General features: G+C 43.3%; 1 protein-coding gene across 9 annotated transcripts in view; it reads right to left on the bottom strand.

Annotated features, from left to right (window-relative positions):
- The window catches only part of MLPH (melanophilin), a 135,687-nt gene that overhangs the window by 39,737 nt on the left and 75,576 nt on the right, over nucleotides 1-20,374 (bottom strand). For all 9 annotated transcript variants that reach the window (XM_058184814.1, XM_058184805.1, XM_058184788.1 and 6 more), the window contains 3 exons: nucleotides 10,284-10,447; nucleotides 3,606-3,689; nucleotides 1,791-1,982 (listed from right to left, as the gene is read on the bottom strand). In XM_058184814.1, coding sequence (XP_058040797.1) covers nucleotides 1,791-1,982; nucleotides 3,606-3,689; nucleotides 10,284-10,447 — 440 coding nt within the window. The remainder of the gene's footprint in view (nucleotides 1-1,790; nucleotides 1,983-3,605; nucleotides 3,690-10,283; nucleotides 10,448-20,374) is intronic.

Genomic DNA, 20,374 nt, shown 5'->3' on the forward strand with positions numbered 1-20,374 from the left:
AAATGTACTGAAGAAGAAGATAAAGTTCCTGCCACAATTTTTCCTTTTGGGAATTATAATGGATTGTACAGGGATTGAGACTAAATTGATTTTGAACTTAATAACAGCAGCAAGACTGTTGATTGGACAATACTGGAAGAAAGAAGAGATACCTACAATAGAAGAATGGATATTGAAAGTTATTAATTTGGCTGAGATGGCTAAAATCTCAGCGCTTTTAAAAGACAATACGCAGGAAAGATATTTAATTGAATGGAAAAATGGATTGATTATCTACAAAACAGATATCAGATTAAGAAATATCAGATTGCCTTTGAATAATTAGAAAGTTATTTTATGTAATGGGGAGGGGGTTGGGAGACGAAAAGCTTTGGATGTGGTTATTTGGATTGGACTTTACCTTGTGATTGACCCGGGAAGCCGGGGGTGGGGGAGGGAGGGGGATGTTTTGTTTTTTTTTTTTTTGGGAGGGAGGGGGAAAAAAGGGGGAAAATGTTTTTGTTTTTTTTAAAACTCTTTCAATAAAAAAAAAAAAAAAAAAAAAAAAATATATAAATGGAACAATGGAAAATATATGACTGAAAGATTTGAAATGTACATTGTGCTATAACCTTTGAAGGTGCTTTGAATCTTTGCTAGAAATGTGAACGTGAAGGAAAATTTTATTATGTTTGATGGACATGTAAAAAAGCCTAACTTTTTTTTGATACAAATACATATATAAATTCAGAAGCTTTAAAAATTAACATTCCACTGAAAACAGACTTTGCTTTGGAGACTAATGGACAGGCAACTAGAAAAAATCATGAAACTTTGTTTCTAATATGACAACTGAAGCAAGATGATTATATGCTCAAAAGTAGAAAGGTCTAGCCACAATGGATTGGTTAAGTTGATTAAGTTGGTTAAGTTGATGGAGTTTGCAAAGATGGTTAAATTAACTTCCTTTGATAGAAGAAGACATTATCTACATCTATGATTGAATGAAAACCCCTTATAGACTATTTGCAGAAAAAATGCACTTATGACTTGTGGTTTTAATGGCTGAAAAAAGTGGATAACAGAAAAAAGGAGGTTTTTTTTTATAATCATAGCAAAGATATAATTTGTAATCAAACATATATTTGTAGCAGAGGAACTTGGAAACTTATTTCTTTTTCCTTTTATTCTTTCTGCATTTTTGTTTTCTTGTTTTTCTTTTCTCTCTTTGTTCTATTTTGCATTAGTTTGTGTTAATTTTTATGTTTTTAAAAACTTTTAATAAAATTTATTATAACAAATAAAAATTAAATGGAATTTTTCAATTGTTGTTAGTAACATCATAAATAGTCCACACTGAGATTGCCAGTTAGCTGAATTATACAATCAAAGCAAGCTGGTTATTCTACAAGCAAAACACAAAAACTTGAACACATTACAAAAAGGCTTAACATCAACCATAGACACAATACGGTTGAGCCCTATTCCTCAAAGTTAAGCTTGTGAGATCTAATCTACAAAGAAAGCCCCATGTTCAGCAAGAATATCTGCATCAAAAAAAAAAAAACCCTTCACCATAATACAGCTATATGTCTTTTCAAATCCTAATGTTATCTTTTTAAAGTTGAAATGGAATCCTCATGCTTTTTTGGTCCACACATTCTCACTGAACACATAGATAGATGCCTTTGTCGATGAGGTGTCAAAGAATAGGATTTAACAGGAAAATAGGTCACATTACATGGTGGTTGCCTGAACAGAGCTTTGTTCAAAGGAGAATAAAGACCACCATATGAAACAGAGGACAATACCTTCTTCGCATCAGGAGGAAGGTCATCATTGGATGAATCCATTTCTGGTTTGGATTCTTCATTCTTCTTTCCTGCATTTTCTTCATCAGTAGAAACAGCTTTTTCAGTTATGCTGCTTGTCAATTCTTCTAATTTTTTCTTCAGTTCCTTCTCTTCTGTGCTACGATCAATGTAGGAATCAATAGCTAGAGGCTAGTGAAATAAAAACAAGTCATTCTCAATCCTATGTTCTAACTGGTTTATTCTAAGTCTACATATATATGAGTAAACAGATGTGCATCTTTTTAACATGGGATTAAGGAAACCTAAATCTCACCATGCAGTAGGAATTAATTAATCAATTTACCCTTCATGACTGTTTGGATTACTGTTTTAACTACACAAGATATTGAGACAGCCATTCCTATGAACAACAGAAATGACTAGTAATATAATCCTATGAACAACAGAAATGACTAGTAATATAATGTCTAGTAATATACAATATTTCTCTATTATCTACTTTAAATGAAAGATCCATAATGAGACAGAAAATCTAGTTGGTTAAACACCTATTTACATTTAGAACCTCTTGTCTCCATCCCTGGCATTGTGTTCTATTTATACTATAAAAACATCTTACTTTTCTAGTTTAAAAAATGAAGTCCCATTTTTTTTTAAAGAATTAGTTAAGCCTATGAGCAGCACTGAGGAATGTTGGCCCTGGGGCTCTTCAGAGAAAGATGGAACCAGATAATTGCCCTGGGACGTCTGCACTAATTATATTTTTCAGACTATAAGATGTACTTTTTTGTTTCCCAAAAGGGGGAGAAAATGTCCGTGCATCTTATAGACACAATATTGCCGAAGCCTCGCCCACCCACCGGCCATTATTTTGGCCTCTGCATGCCCCATTTTTGGGGCCTTTTTTCAGGTCTTTTTCCGGCCTGTTTTTGGAGCTTTTTTCAGCTGTTTTTGAAGCTTTTTTGGTCCGTTTTTGAGGTTTTTTCAGCCCATTTTATGATCTTTTGCCCATCAAGGTTATGAGAGCTAGTATTGCTATGTATTTATTTATTTCTCCTCCAGAAAAAGCGGGCCCGGAAAAGCCTCCAAAACGGGCAGAAAGAAGCCATGAAAACGGGCCAAAAAAGCCTTGAAAATGGGCCAAAAAAAAGCCCCATAAATGGGCTGAAATAGCTTTGAAAATGGGCTAAAAAAAGCCTCAAAAACAGACAAAAACAGTCTGAAAAAAGCCTTAAAAATGGGCCAAAATAAAACCCCAAAATGGGCGAAAAGATGCCATGAAAATGGGCCGAAAAAAGCCTTGAAAATGGGCTGAAAAAGCTTTGAAATGGGCTGGAAAAAGCCTTGAAAACAGTACGAAAAAAGCCTTGAAAACAGTACGAAAAAGCCTTGAAAATGGGCCAAAAAAGCCTCGAAAACGGGCCAGAAAAAAGCCTTGAAAATGGGCTGAAAACCCTTTGAAAATGAGCCCAAAAAAGTTCCCAAAACGGGCTGAAAAAGCTTTGAGAATGGGCCAAAAAGCCTCGAAAATGAGCAGAAAATGCCCCAAACACAGGCCGAAAAAAACGTTGGAAAAGGGCCGAAAATGGGGTGCACAGAGGCCATAAAACTGCGTTTTATAGTCCGAAAAATATGATAAATGGGCAAAGTGCTGAAGCACTGCTTAGGAATAAAGATCAGCTTGGCATCTAGGTCTATTAAAGAGCAGCCCAGAATATCTATCTGATCAGCCCTGCAGTCAGATCAGGTTGATTGAGCATAGCTGAGTAAATAGCAATCTGAGCGTATGTAAAACTCTGTTCTTGATTTTACCTTCTCAGAGTGAACTAGGATCTTTTCCTCAAGGCAGCTGAGCATACTTTCAATAACAGAGATGCGTTTGTTCAGTTGAAATATCTAAGAGAGAAGAAAAAAGATAGAAAAGGACAGAGCCCACTACCACAATTTTTCTTAACAGTTAAAGGAAAAATAAATACATAGTAATACTTGGCCTCATAACCTTGGTGGATGAAAGATCATAATTTTACTGAATAGAAAAGAAACATTTTAGAAAATGCTGGAACAGTATAATAATAATTAACAGTAACAGAATGTAACCATTAGATAACTGTCAAAGAATAGAATAGAATAGAATAGAATAGAATAGAATAGAATAGAATAGAATTTTATTGGCCAAGTGTGATTGGACACACAAGGAATTTGTCTTGGTGCATATGCGCTCAGTGTACATAAAAGAAAAGATACGTTCATCAAGGTACAACATTTACAACACAATTGATGGTCAGTATATCAATATAAATCATTAAGGAAGGCTGTATATACTGAATATACACATTTAAATGTATTTCCCAGCATTTTCCATTTTGTTTTTTGTACATGACCTCTGAATTAAGACCTCTGTTTTGCAGGATAGAAATAACTTGGTTACTTGTCAAGTAACAAGCCAGCTTTGTACAGTATCTTGTGTCTTGCTCTACAAACACCAATAAACAACTTTTGATATTTAGCTGACACTACTGGCAACATCCATTAAGGCTATATTTACATGCTTTAATATTAAATAATAATTATCTATAGAGCTGACATTTTCCAAGGTTTTAGGTCAAGCTAATCTTACACTATGATCTCAGCTCTTCATACTGATTAATAAAATGGAAAGTTAACAGATTTAATTTTAAAATCAAACATGAATTAAGGAGGAGGTTTGCCTTTTATGACTGTGGCTTCCTTTCCTCTTTTCTGGTTTGGAGAACTCGGATAATGATAGCTGGAGAAATGGAACAATTCTGCCATGGTAAGGGGAACATGCCCAGAATGACAGGAATGCAGGGGTGAAATGCTACCGAATCGGGCGAGTAGGTACCAGAGATTGGGGTTGGTTTGGAGAACCGGTAGCAATCTCTGGCTGGCCATGCCCCCGAATCAATCTGCGGCCTGCAGCCATGTGTGAAGGCAGGCAAGAAGAAGGCCATGTGGAAGGCAGAAACTGAGGAAAGCATGGCAGGGCTGCAGGGAGAGGATCTAGAAGGTAAGCCAATGCTGGCAGTGGGGGAGGGAGGGAGACCCACTGTGCTCGGCCTCGGGGGAGACCTGGCAAGGCTCGCTTGCCTTTTGGGCGTGGCATGCTCGGCTTTTGCACTTGACTTCCGTGGTGCCTTTGGCTGACTGCCGCCCACTTGCCCCCCCCCCATCCAGCCCATGATGAAGAACGCACCGCTTCTGGGCCAGGCCACCCACCTTCGGGTCCCTGAAGGGCAGGGTGTGCTCTGCTGCTGCTGCCGCCATTGGCACCATGGCCGCACAGGAAAACTCCTTGGCGCAGCGCAGTTCCAGGATGGTGGGGGAGCCCAGGCAAACTCTGCCACTGCCGCCGGAAGCATCCATGTGGGAAAACTCCCTGGCGCAGCACAGTTCCGGGATGGCAGGAGAGCCCAGGCAAGCTCTGCCGCCACCGCCGCTGCTGCTGGGATCATCCACATGGGGAAAACTCCCCAGCAGAGTGCAGTTCTGGGATGGTGGGGCAGCCCAGGCAAGCTCTGCTGCTGCCGCTGTTGCTGCTGCCAGGAGTGTCCTGCCAAGAAAACTCCCCGGGAAGGCTCTGTTTAGACCAGGTTGTGTGTATGTGTGTGTGTGTGTGTGTTTGCGTGTGTGTGAGAGAGTGAGAGACAGAGAGAAAGAGAAAGAAAGAAGGGAGAGAGAGAGACAAGATAAAGAAAGAAAGAAAGAAAGCTTATGACCACAATTGTGCCCCAAATTTTGGTTGCTAAGCAAGTTTCACCACATTTTACAAGTTGGCCACACCCACCCTATCACATGACCACCAAGCCACGCCCACAGGACTGGTAGCAAAAATAAATAAATTTCACCCCTGCAGGAATGTCATAAAGATTGCCAATAACACTAGAAGTTATTATTTCTTTCTGAGGGACGAGATACTTAATAACAAGTCTCCCACAATGGGTGAGTACCTGCAAATACCAATTCCCTGGAAGTCTATCATTCATCCAATTGATGGATTCTGTTAGGCTGGAGAAAAATCAGGTGAATGTTTGTTATGCATCTCTAACTAAAACCATGAAGATTAATTCTTAGGCTCTTCTTTCACTTCAATCTGGAATGTTTTGAATAGGTCAAGGGGCCCTGATGAACATCTGAAGTGCAAAATTGCCTGTGGTGCTTTTAGCTAGATGATGAACATGGTGAATAATATGGTTACGTATACCTAAACACTAATAACATTATGAGGACTAACAACATTACAAGGAGCAGGAACAATAGAATTATAGCCTTACCTCAACCCAATTCATTAGATCTTAGCATCTGTATCTCTGCAGCTAAAAACAAGGTTGTTTTTCCTCATAAATCTAAATTATGAGGTACATTATGTATATAATAGAAGCTTGATTCTGACTGAAACACTTTCTCCAGAGTCATCTGTATCATAGCTAACCTGCTCAAATAAATTCATGAAGTCATATACTCTTAGAGTTTTTCATATTTCAATGCAATGATGTTCATGTCAAAAATATATTCTCATTCAGTTGGCTATTTAATCCAAATAATGCTTAAAATATATGATAACGAATCTCAGGAAATCTTTAGGCCATAGAATAAAAACGAATTATGATTTTTTGCTCAATTTTTATTAAAACAAGATTTTTCTCAAAGTTGCTTCATATCTCTATGTAGATCTTTTTTCCCCCTTTCATTAGAAAATAAATTTTCTAATCTGATTAAACAATACATGTGAATGATTAATAACCAATCTTTATGAGCTACTGTATTGTAACTGAGAGAGGAAATATTTTTTTTCAAGAGGCTCCATTTTTCTAGTCCAAAATCATGCTCCTATTCAAGATGCTCTCCCCATAGTAGGCCACATGGTGAAAACTACACACACTTTAAAATTAATGACTACTACCAAATGAGCATTTCTATAAAAATCCAGGGACTTGGGAAGAAAGAAAAGGAGGAAAATAAAATGAAATATGGTGTGTTTTTATGACTAGAAAAGAGCAAAGATGGAATTTGGTGTATTCTCAAAGATCCAATAGTTCCAGAATAGAATTTGCCACTAGCACTAGATTAAGATTTAGAAATGGAGTTCTGCATCCCATTTTACTGATCTCCTTTTATTGATTTATTTGTTTGAGGGTTCCAATTCAGAAAGAGACAATGCAACTTACATTTAAAACCCAATAAAACATTCATAAATGAAAAAAGTATAGAAATGAAATGACACTACAGAAAACCACATAAAAACTATTTCAACCATAACTCATCAGTCATGATTTGGCAGAATTACAAAATATCTCAGCTCATGGCATTTTTGAAAAGTCAAATTTTCATTGATTTTCTAAAGCAAAGCAGGATAGGGTTGACTGGATCTCTGAAATGGTATTCCAGAAGGCCTCCAGGATCCCACAAGATGGCACTAATTACCCTATCAGGATTTATAGGCAGAGGCAGTGGAAGAAAGATGATCCCATCGATAACCAAACTCTGAACTATCTAGAGCACGGGTGTCAAACTCGCAGTGTGACGTTGATGTTACATGACGTTTTCCCTATTTGCAGAGCTAGGGTGATTGTGGTCTGCACGTAACGCATCTGGCCTGTAGGCTGCCACTTTGATACCCCTGATCTAGAGGTTCCTATATGATAACCAGCACACTGAACTGATCCTGGAAAACTAGTAATTGGTGTAGCCTGGGGAATGTAAGTATTGCTCTAGAATAGTGATGTGTACCCCTAAACTGCTTATGCAGTTACATTCTGGACCAGCTGTAATTTTAAAATCTTAACGTATGCAAACTGTGATTCCTGTGTGGGCAAATAAATGAACACTGTATAATATTACACTGGCACTGTTCATTACAGAACTTGTAAATCTAGTTTTACAATGGAAAATAATCATAATAGAAAATATGAGTTGTGTTGGTTCCAAAGCAATGTGACAGTATTGACTTAAATGTATACAGATTCCAAAAATTAGTTTACAAACATACTCTGCATCTCATTTCTAATATGGGTTGTATTCAGAATGAAAGCAGATTATTTCCTATAGTTTCAATAAAATACTAGATTTATTTTGTATCTTGTAGTTTTATTGATCAATTAAATCTATGTTCAATTAAATCTATCTTGCAGATTAATTACAATATATATAGCAGTACCACTTAGACTTATATACTGGTTTACAGTGCTTTACAACCCTCTCTAAGTGGGTTACAGAGATAGCATATTGTCCGCAACAGTTTGAGTCCTCATTTTACCCACTTCAGAAGGATGGAAGGCTGAGTCAACCTTGAGCCTGGTGAAATTTGAATTGCCAAATTGCAGACAGCCGGCAGTCAGCAGAAGTAGCATGCAGTACTGCACTCTAACCGCTGCGCCACCATGGCTCTTCATTATATATATGCATTGCCATTAAAATTCAACAAATACCTGCATACCAAAGAATGAGATTAACATTAAGACTGATGAAACAGTTTATAGTTTGTGTCCATTTCAATCTGTAAACTGTATTCTTTGTTTCTGAACATATAAGAGTTTTGTCATCCGAGTGATGAATAGAAGCGCCAGAAATTATTTAATTCTTTATGTGGCTGAGAAACATACTTTTTGTTAGCATTGTCCAAAAAATAATGGCTTGGACTCAACCAATGAATTTTTATATCAATAGTCTTTGAGCCATGACCATTTTGTTGTGTCTCGCCCGCTTTCACCGCAACCGGGGCCTTCTTATCTGCTTCCGAACGCTGAGGAATGTCCTAGTATGCCTCCCGGCCCCAGCCCTGGCTCCATGCCCAGACAGGCTGAGGAGGAAGAAGTACCTCCAGCCCCCAGCTCTGGCTCCATGCCCAGGCAAACGGAGCAACTAGACCCCTCCCCCTCCCCCCCAGCATGTGAGCCTGAGGAAAGTCAATTGCCAACAGCTGCAGACTGGAGTGACCCTCGCTTCAGAAGAATTGATAGGCGGCGGCGACAGAAGGAAGGGAGGGGCAGGCCTGGATAAGTGCTGAGTCATGGAGCCACACCCCATGGCCTATATAAAGGATCTGCTTTCTGGCATTCTCTGAGTCAGGCAAAGTCTAAACATATCTTGCTGAAGTCACTTTCTGGTCTCCTGCCTGCCTTGAGAACTTTGCTAGGACTTTGGCAGAGCTGCAGAGGCACGCCTGATTCGGATTTCCCTGACCCGGCCGTCAGCGGAGGAGTGGGACACAACACATTTGTTCAGCAATAGTTCACCAAACAAATGACAGTTATGACTGTCCTTGGAGTTCTGTCCATCCCAGCAACTGCATGGTCATGTGACCAAAGTCTGGGCTCTTGGCAACCAGTTCATATTTATGATCAGCTGCAGCATCACAACAGATATACATGATTGCCATTTGCAGTCTTCCTTGTTGGCTTCTCCAGAAATCAGTAAGAAAGCCGGCAGGAAAGGTCACAAGTCTGCTATAAATCAAGAGTTACCTGTATTTCCACATTTTTCCATACATGAAAGATATTATAACGTAATATTGAATACGAATGCTGAGAAAACAATCATGGCCTTGGCAATAAATATCTTTGTTGGCTTTGTTTGTTATCTGTACATAATAAATTCTATCTGTATTTCTCCAAGAAATAGCTGTTACTTTATTTCATGGTTATTGTTAACTTCCCTTGCAATTTTTGAGCCCAGATAGAATTTGTTACTACTTCCACTACTTTTACAATTATTGTACAGGTATTCTTCAACTTAAAACTGTTAAATGAGCCTAGATTATGTTCTGTAAGTCATTGTGGCTGCATGTCGAAGTATCACTTGTAATTTTTTGATAATTTTTGCAGTGCCTGTTAAACAAATCAATTTTCCTCAAAGGGTATTTTTTGTCAAAAAATGGAAGTAAATGCCAGAAACTGACAAAAAAAAAAAATGATGGGAAGCTGCAAGTGGCCATAAAAGTGAGACAGTTGCCAAGGGCCCAAAATTTGATCATATGACCATGGACTGTCTTTGTGCGGCCTTCGTAACTTTGAACAGTTGCTATGCAACTTGTCATTAGTGAAGGAGTACTTGCATTTGCATCGAGCTGGAACTCATAGTTGATAAAATTGGGTTTGTTATGTAATACTGAGCATCAGATTGATTTTTACGCTTGTCTTTCACCTTCAACTAGGGTTCCTTAAATCTTTCCTATTTCCAGTCACTAAAATAGTATTCATCAGCTTTGCTTAACAAGTGTGGCAAAAAAGGTAATAAAACTGGGTACAACTTAACAACCACCTTCCTTACCAATGGAAATACTGGTCCCAATTGTGGTTTTAATTTGAGGATTACCTGTATACTACTATCTGTCATTGTTTTATTCTACTATTCCCTATTTTCTTCACCTTGGTGTCCTTTCATTTTAATTTGAATCTTATCATTGTTCCCAAAACAAAGTCTCCAAAAGAGAAAAAAAGAAGATATAAGCATAGAACCCGATATCTAATTTACCTGATTTCCAGAGTGATTTACATTTTCTTGTGAGGATGCTCTGCTCCTGTGTTTTGTGTACCGTGGCTGATAGATGAAAGTTTCTTGAGCCTCCTTTTCATCTTCATCAGAAGTATCCACCTTAGCTGAGTACTGGAGTTGGGGCTGCACATTCCATGGACTGCCTTTGGGAACAGAAGAGGGTTGGTGATCAGATCAATAATTAACTAATAATTAACTAATTGACCAATAACATTTTTTGTTTTTACAAGGATTTGAGGCAAAAGGGAATAAACTTTAAATAAAATAGACTTCCGAACCGCCACCCACCATCGCAGGGAGACGGAACCTATACGCTGGTTCCGTCCCAGGCGCCTGATGGACCCTGAGAGGTTCCTGATGGAGCTTGGGCCATTCCCTGAGGATCTGGCCCACGGCTCGACTGAGGAACTAGTTGGGGCCTTGGATCGTGTCGTGCCTTTGCGGCCTCTGATCCGGCGCAGATCTCGCCCGGCCCCTTGGTTCTCCGAGGGGCTGAGGGAGATGAAACGCCAGAGAAGACGCCTAGAGAGTACTTGGAGGTCCAGTCGTTCCGAAGCTGATCGGACACTAGTTAGGTCCTATTCTAGGACCTACCTAGTGGCAATGAGGGAGGCGAGGCGTTCCTACGCTTCCACCCTCATTGCGTCGGCAGATAACCGCCCGGCCGCCCTGTTTCGGGTGACCCACTCCCTCCTTCATCAGGAGGTGCGGGATGACCCTTTGCAGGGACGTGCTGAGGAGTTTAGTGGTTATCTAATGCGGCTGCGCGGGTGATAGAGGGAGCCCCTCACGGCTCCCGTGTGACACCTATCCTGCGCAGACTGCACTGGCTACCTGTGGCTTTCCGGGTGCGCTTCAAGGTTTTGGTGAACGTCTTCAAAGCGCTCCATGGCATAGGGCCGGGCTATTTACGGGACCGCCTACTGCTACCGAATACCTCTCACCGACCCGTGCGCTCTCACAGAGAGGGACTCCTCAGGGTGCCGTCAGCGAGACAGTGTCGTCTGGCGACGCCCAGAGGAAGGGCCTTCTCTGTGGGGGCTCCCGCCCTCTGGAACGAACTCCCCCCGGGACTTTGTCAACTCCCGGACCTCCGAACCTTTCGTCGCGAGCTTAAGACACACTTATTCATCTGCGCAGGACTGGATTAGGATTAGTTTTAAATTTGTGGGTTTTTTAATGGGTTTTTATCATTTATTCTAAATTTTTAATCTCGGCCAATTGAATAAGTTTTTTAATTGTATTTTAATAGTATTTATATTGTAATATTATTGTTTATTTTATCTGGCTGTGAACCGCCCTGAGTCCTTTGGGAGAAGGGCGGTATACAAATTTAAATAATAAATAAATAAATAAATAAATCTATACGATAAAATCGCTCAGCTCCGGGATGGTCTGGACCGAAATTGGGATGGTCCAAGCGAGGGAGAGGAGGCACGTCTTGTTGAGTCTGTTTGGGATGAGTTTGACCCTGTGGCTCCCGAGGACGTGGACAGGTTGTTGGGGAGGCTCCATGCCACCACATGTTTACTGGACCCGTGTCCTTCCTGGCTGGTACTGGCCACTCAGGAGGTGACACGAGGCTGGCTCCAGGGGATTATCAACGCTTCTTTGTTGGAAGGGGTTTTCCCTGCCGCCTTGAAAGAGGCGGTGGTGAGACCCCTCCTCAAGAAGCCCTCCCTGGACCCAGCTATTTTGGGTAATTATCGTTCGGTCTCCAACCTTCGCTTTGTTGCCAAGATTGTAGAGAGTGCTGTGGCACGGCAGCTACCCCAATACCTGGATGAAGCCGTCTATCTAGACCCGTTCCAGTCCGGCTTCCGACCCGGATACAGCACGGAGACAGCTTTGGTCGCGTTGGTGGATGATCTCTGGAGGGCCAGGGACAGGGGTTATTCCTCTGCCCTGGTCCTATTAGACCTCTCAGCGGCTTTTGATACCATCGACCATGGTATCGTGCTGCGCCGGTTGGGGGGATTGAAAGTGGGAGGCAACGTATATCGGTGGTTCTCCTCCTATCTCTCCGACCGGTCGCAGATGGTGTTGACAGGGGGGCAGAGGTCGGCTGCGAGGTGCCTCACTTGTGGGGTGCCGCAGGGGTCGATCCTCTTGCCCCTTCTGTTCAACATCTATATGAAGCCGTTGGGTGAGATCATCAGTGGCTTTGGGGTGAGATAACAGCTGTACGCTGATGATACTCAGCTGTACTTTTCCACCCCAGGCCACCCCAATGAAACTGTTGAAGTGCTGTCCCGGTGTGTGGAAGCTGTACGGATCTGGATGGGGAGAAACAGGCTCAAGCTTAATCCCTCCAAGACGGAGTGGCTGTGGATGCCGGCACCCCGATTCAGTCAGCTGCAGCCGCGGCTGACTGTTGGAGGCGAGTTATTGGCCCCAAAGGATAGGGTGCGCAACTTAGGTGTCCTCCTGGATGAACGGCTGTCGTTTGAAGATCATTTGACGGCCGTCTCCAGGAGGGCCTTCCACCAGGTTCGCCTGGTTTGGCAGTTGCGCCCCTTCCTTGATCGGGATGCCTTGTGCACAGTCACTCATGCACTCGTTACCTCTCGCTTGGATTATTGTAATGCTCTCTACATGGGGCTCCACTTGAGGTGCACCCGGAGGCTTCAGTTAGTCCAGAATGCAGCTGCGCGGGTGATAGAGGGAGCTTCACGTAGCTCCCGTATAACACCGCTCCTGCGCAGACTGCACTGGCTACCTGTGGCCTTTCGGGTCCACTTTAAGGTTTTGGTCACTACCTTTAAAGCGCTCCATGGCTTAGGGCCTGGGTACTTACGGGACCGCCAGCTGTTACCTCATGCCTTCCACCGACCCGTACGCTCTCACAGAGAGGGACTTCTCAGGGTGCCGTCCGCCAAGCAATGTCGGCTGGCAGCCCCCAGGGGAAGATCCTTCTCTGTGGGGGCTCCCACCCTCTGGAACGAACTTATTTATTTATTTATTTATTCGATTTTTATACTGCCCTTCTCCCGAAGGACTCAGGGCGGTGTACAGCCAAAAATAAAAATAAACAATACTGTCAGCCTCCACTCCAATCTTCATATACTTTTGAATGATTATATCAGTAGATAGAATGTGAAATGTTTATTTCTGTATTATAAAACTATTAAGGAAATGAGATGTATCATACCACCGTACAGGGTAAGGGAAAGGAGCCTATTAAGAGTGTCGGCTGACATAACAGTGGGGGAGGGATGATTAACGACTGAGTGTTATCAGCGCGGGTTTTTCTAACAGACACTGCATTCCTAAGATGACTGACATCTAGAGACCTGTGGAAGAAGATTACCACGAGGGGCCGAGAAGGAGCTGGCATTGGACCAGACCAGCCTGACCTCCTGGAGGAGGAGGGACAATTGGGGGGATATGATATGTTAGCCATATTTTGTCTCAGATCCAACTTAGCTTGGCTGCTATCATGACTGTAAAAAGTAAAAGTACTTGTCTTTATTCCAAATGAAGTCAAGGTGAATTCTTTCCTAATTATAGTCGGAGGTAGCCTGACATTAAGTTGGATCTCACATCATGTCTACCAACCAGGATTGCAATCGCAATACCGAGGTGGGAGAGAGAAAAAATGTGATGGAAGGCCAGCTGCCGGCTGAGCTGGGGGAGGCGTCCGGAGGTATTTCTTCTGTCGGTTTTAACCCTGAGCTGGAGATAATGCAGTTGAAAGAAGAGAGGAGGCTACCCGACTTCAAGGAACCTCCCTCTGGAGTAACTACAAGGAGAAAGGAGAAACTACGCACTTTTTCCGAGTGGTCTGAGGAGCAGAAAGTCAGAGACAGCCTCCAGTTGGAAGAGGCACTACGGCTATTTCGTGAAGTGAAAGTAAGGCAAGCTGCTCGCCAAAGGTATGAATCCCCTGTTCAGTCCTCCGGGGGGGGGGGGGAGAAGAGGAAGAAGAAATTACAAAGGGGCCAGCTAGAGGTGATTCCCAGGGCGGTGAGATTTCTGAAAAGCCAGAGCCGGGAACCCTCCCCCCAGAGGAAGCTGAATTGGATGGGGGTCGCGCGCCACCTGCTGATCAAGCAAGGCTGCGCAGGGGAAGGAAAAAGCCAAAAATTCCCCCCATATCAGAGAAATTTGATGGAAATGCGAAGGAGCTGGCATTGGACCAGACCAGCCTGACCTCCTGGAGGAGGAGGGACAATTGGGGGGATATGATATGTTAGCCATATTTTGTCTCAGATCCAACTTAGCTTGGCTGCTATCATGACTGTAAAAAGTAAAAGTACTTGTCTTTATTCCAAATGAAGTCAAGGTGAATTCTTTCCTAATTATAGTCGGAGGTAGCCTGACATTAAGTTGGATCTCCACATCATGTCTACCAACCAGGATTGCAATCGCAATACCGAGGTGGGAGAGAAAAAATGTGATGGAAGGCCAGCTGCCGGCTGAGCTGGGGGAGGCGTCCGGAGGTATTTCTTCTGTCGGTTTTAACCCTGAGCTGGAGATAATGCAGTTGAAAGAAGAGAGGAGGCTACCCGACTTCAAGGAACCTCCCTCTGGAGTAACTACAAGGAGAAAGGAGAAACTACGCACTTTTTCCGAGTGGTCTGAGGAGCAGAAAGTCAGAGACAGCCTCCAGTTGGAAGAGGCACTACGGCTATTTCGTGAAGTGAAAGTAAGGCACCCTGCCCGCCAAAGGTATGAATCGCCTGTTCAGTCCCCCGGGGGGGGGGGGGAGAAGAGGAAGAAGAAATTACAAAGGGGCCAGCTAGAGGTGATTCCCAGGGCGGTGAGATTTCTGAAAGCCAGAGCCGGGAACCCTCTCCCAGAGGAAGCTGAATTGGATGGGGTCGCGCCACCTGCTGACCAAGCAAGGCCGCAGGGGAAGGAAAAAGCCAAAATTCCCCCATATCAGAGAAATTTGATGGAAATGCAAGGAGTTGGGACTGTTCCTGGCGAAAGTGAATGACCACATGATAGACTGGGGGGAAGATTATTGGTCACAGGCAGCACAAGTGAGAGCTGTGACCCACAATTTGACCGGAAGAGCAGCTGCGTGGTATGTGTCGTTATATACCAACCACTCCCCCTTACTGCAAAACTACGAGCATTTTATGACTGCACTGAGGAGGAGGTTTGAGGACCCCCTGGCAGAGCAAAAGGCCAAAGGTCGAATGAAAACCATCAGGCAAGGGAGGAGACCGGTGGCTGATTATAACCAGGAGTTCAGTGATTTAGTTCCCTTGATGAGAGGGTGGTCGGAGGTGACCCTTGTGGACATTTTCAAAGATGGTCTGAATGGAGATCTCTATGAACTGTGTCGAGCATGAGCCTCTCCAACTACGCTGTATGGCTGGTACACCCTGGCAGCAGAGATGGAAATCGAGCTAGTGAAGGACCGTGGCAGAAGACAGCGCACTGGAGGGCCATCCCTTGGCCGTTCTCCAGAAGGCACCTATAGGGACGTCCCTAGATTGGAGGGAGGAAGACCACGTTCGTTTGCGTGCTACAGATGTGGAAAAGAAGGCCACCGAGCAGCCAACTGTAGGGTTAAGTTGATACCAAGCACGACCTCTGGTGGTGAAAAGGAACCAGTGAAACCAGCGGCTAAAGCGCGTAAACCGGCAAAAGTGGGGGAGGGCGTTGCCAAGAAGGGCACGCCCATCAAGGAGGATGGCGAAGCGTCGGCCGATACTGACGACAGCAAAACCACATCAGAGTCTGATGAAGACCTTCTGGTGAGTTGGGCACGGGGCCCGTTGGACATTCCAGTCAATTTACATGTACCCTCTTCGGGTAATAAGGGGGAACTGCTAGCACTACTCGATTCTGGGTGCACTAGATGTATGGTCAGTCCCGAACTAGTAGAAAAAATGGAACTAAGATTGAGAACCCTAAGTAGGCCCATAGCGTTTGCCCAGTTGGATGGCTCTGTGGCAGGGGGAGGACCCGCCCATTTCGTAACAGAACCCATAGAAATGATAATAGGAGACCACCGAAATTCTGAACTTCATAGTAGCCCCAGGAATGGACCAACCCCTGTTGCTAGGCCTGTCATGGTTGCGAAATGGAACCCCATATTAACTGGAGAACGGGAGTCCCACGTTTCCGCTCCAAAACATTAAAAGGGAAAAGGGGAACCCAAGAAGGATCTACTGTGGCCATGCACCAGGATACGTTAGGGGCAATGATTGAACGGATAGACGGGAGGAGAGAATACCCAAGGAATACTGGGACTTGAGAAGTCTTTAGTGAGAAAGCATCAGACATACTTCCTCCCATAGGCCTATTGACTGTGCCATAGACATCCTTCCGGGGTAAAGCTTCCAAAACCAAAAGCTTATCCCATGACCCAAATGGAATTGGGGAGCTACGAAATTCATAGACAAAAACCTAGAGCGGGGTTTATCCAACCGGCTAGGCCTCGCGTGGCTGCGCCAGTGATGTTCCGGGAAAGAAAGATGGCTCCTTTCGTCTTATAGTTGACTATAGGAACCTAAACGCCGTGTACCAAAACATATACCCCATGCCACTCATGAAAGATATGTTAGCACATTTAGCGAAGGAAAATTCTTCACCAAACTGGACCTGCGAGAAGCCTGCTACAGAGTTCGTATAAAGAGGGGATGAATGGAAAACCGCTTTCAACTGTCCACTAGGATGTTTCCAGTTTCGAGTACTGCCCTTTGGACTGCAGGGGGCGCCCGCAGTTTTTATGCAACTAATAAATGAAATACTCCATCAGCATTTGTTCAAAGGAGTTCTTGTCTACCTTGACGACATACTTATCTATACAGAAACAATGGAAGAACATATTAAACTAGTAAGAGCTGTTCTCAAAAAGTTATTATCTGCAGAACTATATTGCAAGCTATCCAAATGTGATTTCCATCAAACCAAAATAGACTACTTAGGGTATCGCATTTCAGCTGATGGGTTAGAAATGGATCCAGAAAAAGTGAAAGCTGTCTTGGAATGGGCCCCCCCACGCACACGCAAGCAACTCCAAAGTTTTTTAGGATTCGCAAATTTCTATCGTCAATTCATCCTCCTTTGCTCAAATTGCTTTACCAATCACCAACCTCTTAAAAACTAAAGGAGACACGAAACCCAAACCATCATTACCTCTCGAATGGACAATGGAATGTCAGGCAGCATTTGAAAAATTGAAACGACTCTTTGCCGCCGAACCTATTTTAAAGCACCCTGACATGGATGTTCCTTTTGTAATACAAGCTGATGCAAGTGATGTAGCAGTCGGAGCCGTTTTGCTCCAAAACAATACTGATGGTAAACTACAACCCTGTGCTTTCACTTCTCGAAAATTGACTGAAACTGAAAGACGATGGGCTATTTGGGAAAAGGAAGCATTTGCAGTTCATTGGGCTCTACGGACATGGAGACAATTCTTAGAGGGTTCAAATCATCCTTTTGAAGTTTGGACTGATCACAAAAATCTAGAAGCTCTAAAGACTCCTAGAAAACTTTCACCTAAACAAGCCCGCTGGGCTCAATATTTTAACCGCTTTAATTTCAGTTTACATTACATTCCTGGGGAAAAACTTTAGCGGATGCTCTCTCACGTTTGCCCCAATACAATTGCACTCGTTCCGAGGTGGTTCGACCAATACTTCCCGTGCAACAGTTGGCAGCCCCAGCAATAACTAGAAGCCACTCCAAAGCTGACCCCTCACTCCCAGATGAACTGACCAAGTCGTTTAAAGAATCTTTAAACACCGATGACTGGTACTTAGCGCATTCCCATGAATGCACACTCCGTGATGGACTAGCTTGGATTGGAACAAAACTATATATTCCTCTATCACTCAGAGAAACCATCCTACAACGATGCCATGATGCCAAAATGGCAGGACATTTTGGATTTGTGAAAACTTTACATCTTCTTAAAAGACAATTTTGGTGGCCAAGTCTTAAAAGACATTCAAGCATATGTAGCAAGTTGTCCTATTTGCGCATCATCCAAAAGGCCTCCGGGAAAACCTCCTGGACTACTTCAAACGGTAGCCAGACCAGGAACCCCATGGAAAGAAATATCCATGGATTTCATAGTGGAATTACCCGAAAGTTCAGGCAATACTGTTATATGGGTTGTAACTGACCTTTTCTCCAAACAAGTCCATTTTATCCCATGTTCAAAAATACCCTCCTCAGACTCTAGCAAGGTTGTTTGTACAACACATTTATAGACTCCACGGAGTTCCTGATCGCATCATTTCAGATCGAGGAGTTCAATTCACTTCTCAATTTTGGAGAGAATTTTTACGACTCATTGGCTCTGCCCAAGGATCAAGCTCCTCCCATCATCCCCAAACTAATGGAAGCTGTGAACGTTTGAACTCTGTACTAGAACAGTATCTGCGATGTTATGTTAACTATCAGCAAGACAATTGGGCAGATCTCTTACCTTTTGCTGAAGTTGCCTACAACAACTCAATTCATAGTAGCACGGGATTTACTCCCTTTAAAATAGCTTCAGGTCAAGATTTTGTTCCTATCTCGGAACTCCCAAAGGAAGAAACTACTGTTTCCTCTTTTGTCAGAATGGATAGATCAAATACAAAGCACATGGAAAATGACTCGCAAGGCAATCGACGACGCTCACCATGCGCATAAAAAACAAGCAGATAAAAAAAGGTCTCCTGAGAACAAATATCAAGTGGGCGATAAGGTTTATCTTTCCACCAAATATCTTCAAACCACTCAGAAATCTAAGAAACTTGGACCCAAATATGTGGGACCTTTCCCCATAGTAAAAATCATCAACCCCGTGACGGTACAACTAGATTTACCAAAAACACTTAGGAGAATTCACCCCGTTTTCCATGTGAGCTTGCTGAAACCTGAACACACGTCTACTTTCCGTCCTAACCGTACACCCCCTCCTATACCAATTCTCATAGAGGGCGAACAACACTTTGAAATAAAAGAAATTTTAGATTCAAGAAAACATAGAAATAAAATTCAATATCTTATTGCTTGGAAACACTTCCCGTTATCCCAAGCTGAATGGGTGAACAAAGAAGATGTTCGTGCACCGGAAAAGATAGCACAATTCTATAAAATACAATTTAAAATACAAATACAAATTAAAAAACTTATTTTATAATTGGCCTAAAAAACTTTAAAATATATAAAACTAAAACCCCATTAAAATTAATAATAGATAGTTTTAAATCAATAAAATTTAAGCCAGCCCCGCGCGAATGAAAAGATGTGTCTTCAGTTCGTGGCGGAAGGTCCGAAGGTCAGGTATTTGGCGTAAACCCGGGGGAAGCTCGTTCCAGAGTGTGGGAGCCCCCACAGAGAAGGACTTTCCCCTGTGGGCCGCCAGCCGACATTGCTTGGCGGACGGCACCCTGAGAAGTCCCTCTCTGTGAGAGCGTACAGGTCGGTGGGAGGCATGCGGTAACAGCAGGCGGTCCCGTAAGTACCCAGGCCCTAAGCCATGGAGCGCTTTAAAGGTAGTGACCAAAACCTTAAAGTGCACTCGAAAGGCCACAGGTAGCCAGTGCAGTCTGCGCAGGAGCGGTGTTATATGGGAGCTACGCGTAGCTCCCTCTATCACCCGCCCAGCTGCATTCTGGACTACCGTATATACTCGAATATAAGCCGATCCGAGTATAAGCCGAGGTCCCCAATTTTACTCCAAAAAACTGGGGTAAACTGGGGACTCGAGTATAAGCCGAGGGTGGGAAATGAGGCAGCTACCGGTCGGGGAAACCCTCCCTCCCTCAGCTGAGAAGGCTGGCGGCTCCCCCGCCCCGCCCTCTCACTGCACCGGCAGGGCTTCCCCGCGCTAATGCAAAAGCCCGCCAAGTTTGCACCATCCGGTATAATGTGAAAAAAAGAAGAAAAAAAAAAACTCGAGTATAAGCCGTATATACTCGAGTATAAGCCGAGGGGACGTTTTTCAGCACAAAAAACGTGCTGAAAAACTCGGCTTATACTCGAGTATATACGGTAACTGAAGCCTCCGAGTGCACCTCAAGGGGAGCCCCATGTAGAGAGCATTACAATAATCCAAGCGAGAGGTAACGAGCGCATGAGTGACTGTGCACAAGGCATCCCGATCAAGG

Source organism: Ahaetulla prasina, chromosome 1 (assembly GCF_028640845.1).
Source record: "Ahaetulla prasina isolate Xishuangbanna chromosome 1, ASM2864084v1, whole genome shotgun sequence".
Classification (NCBI taxonomy): Eukaryota; Metazoa; Chordata; class Lepidosauria; order Squamata; family Colubridae; genus Ahaetulla; species Ahaetulla prasina.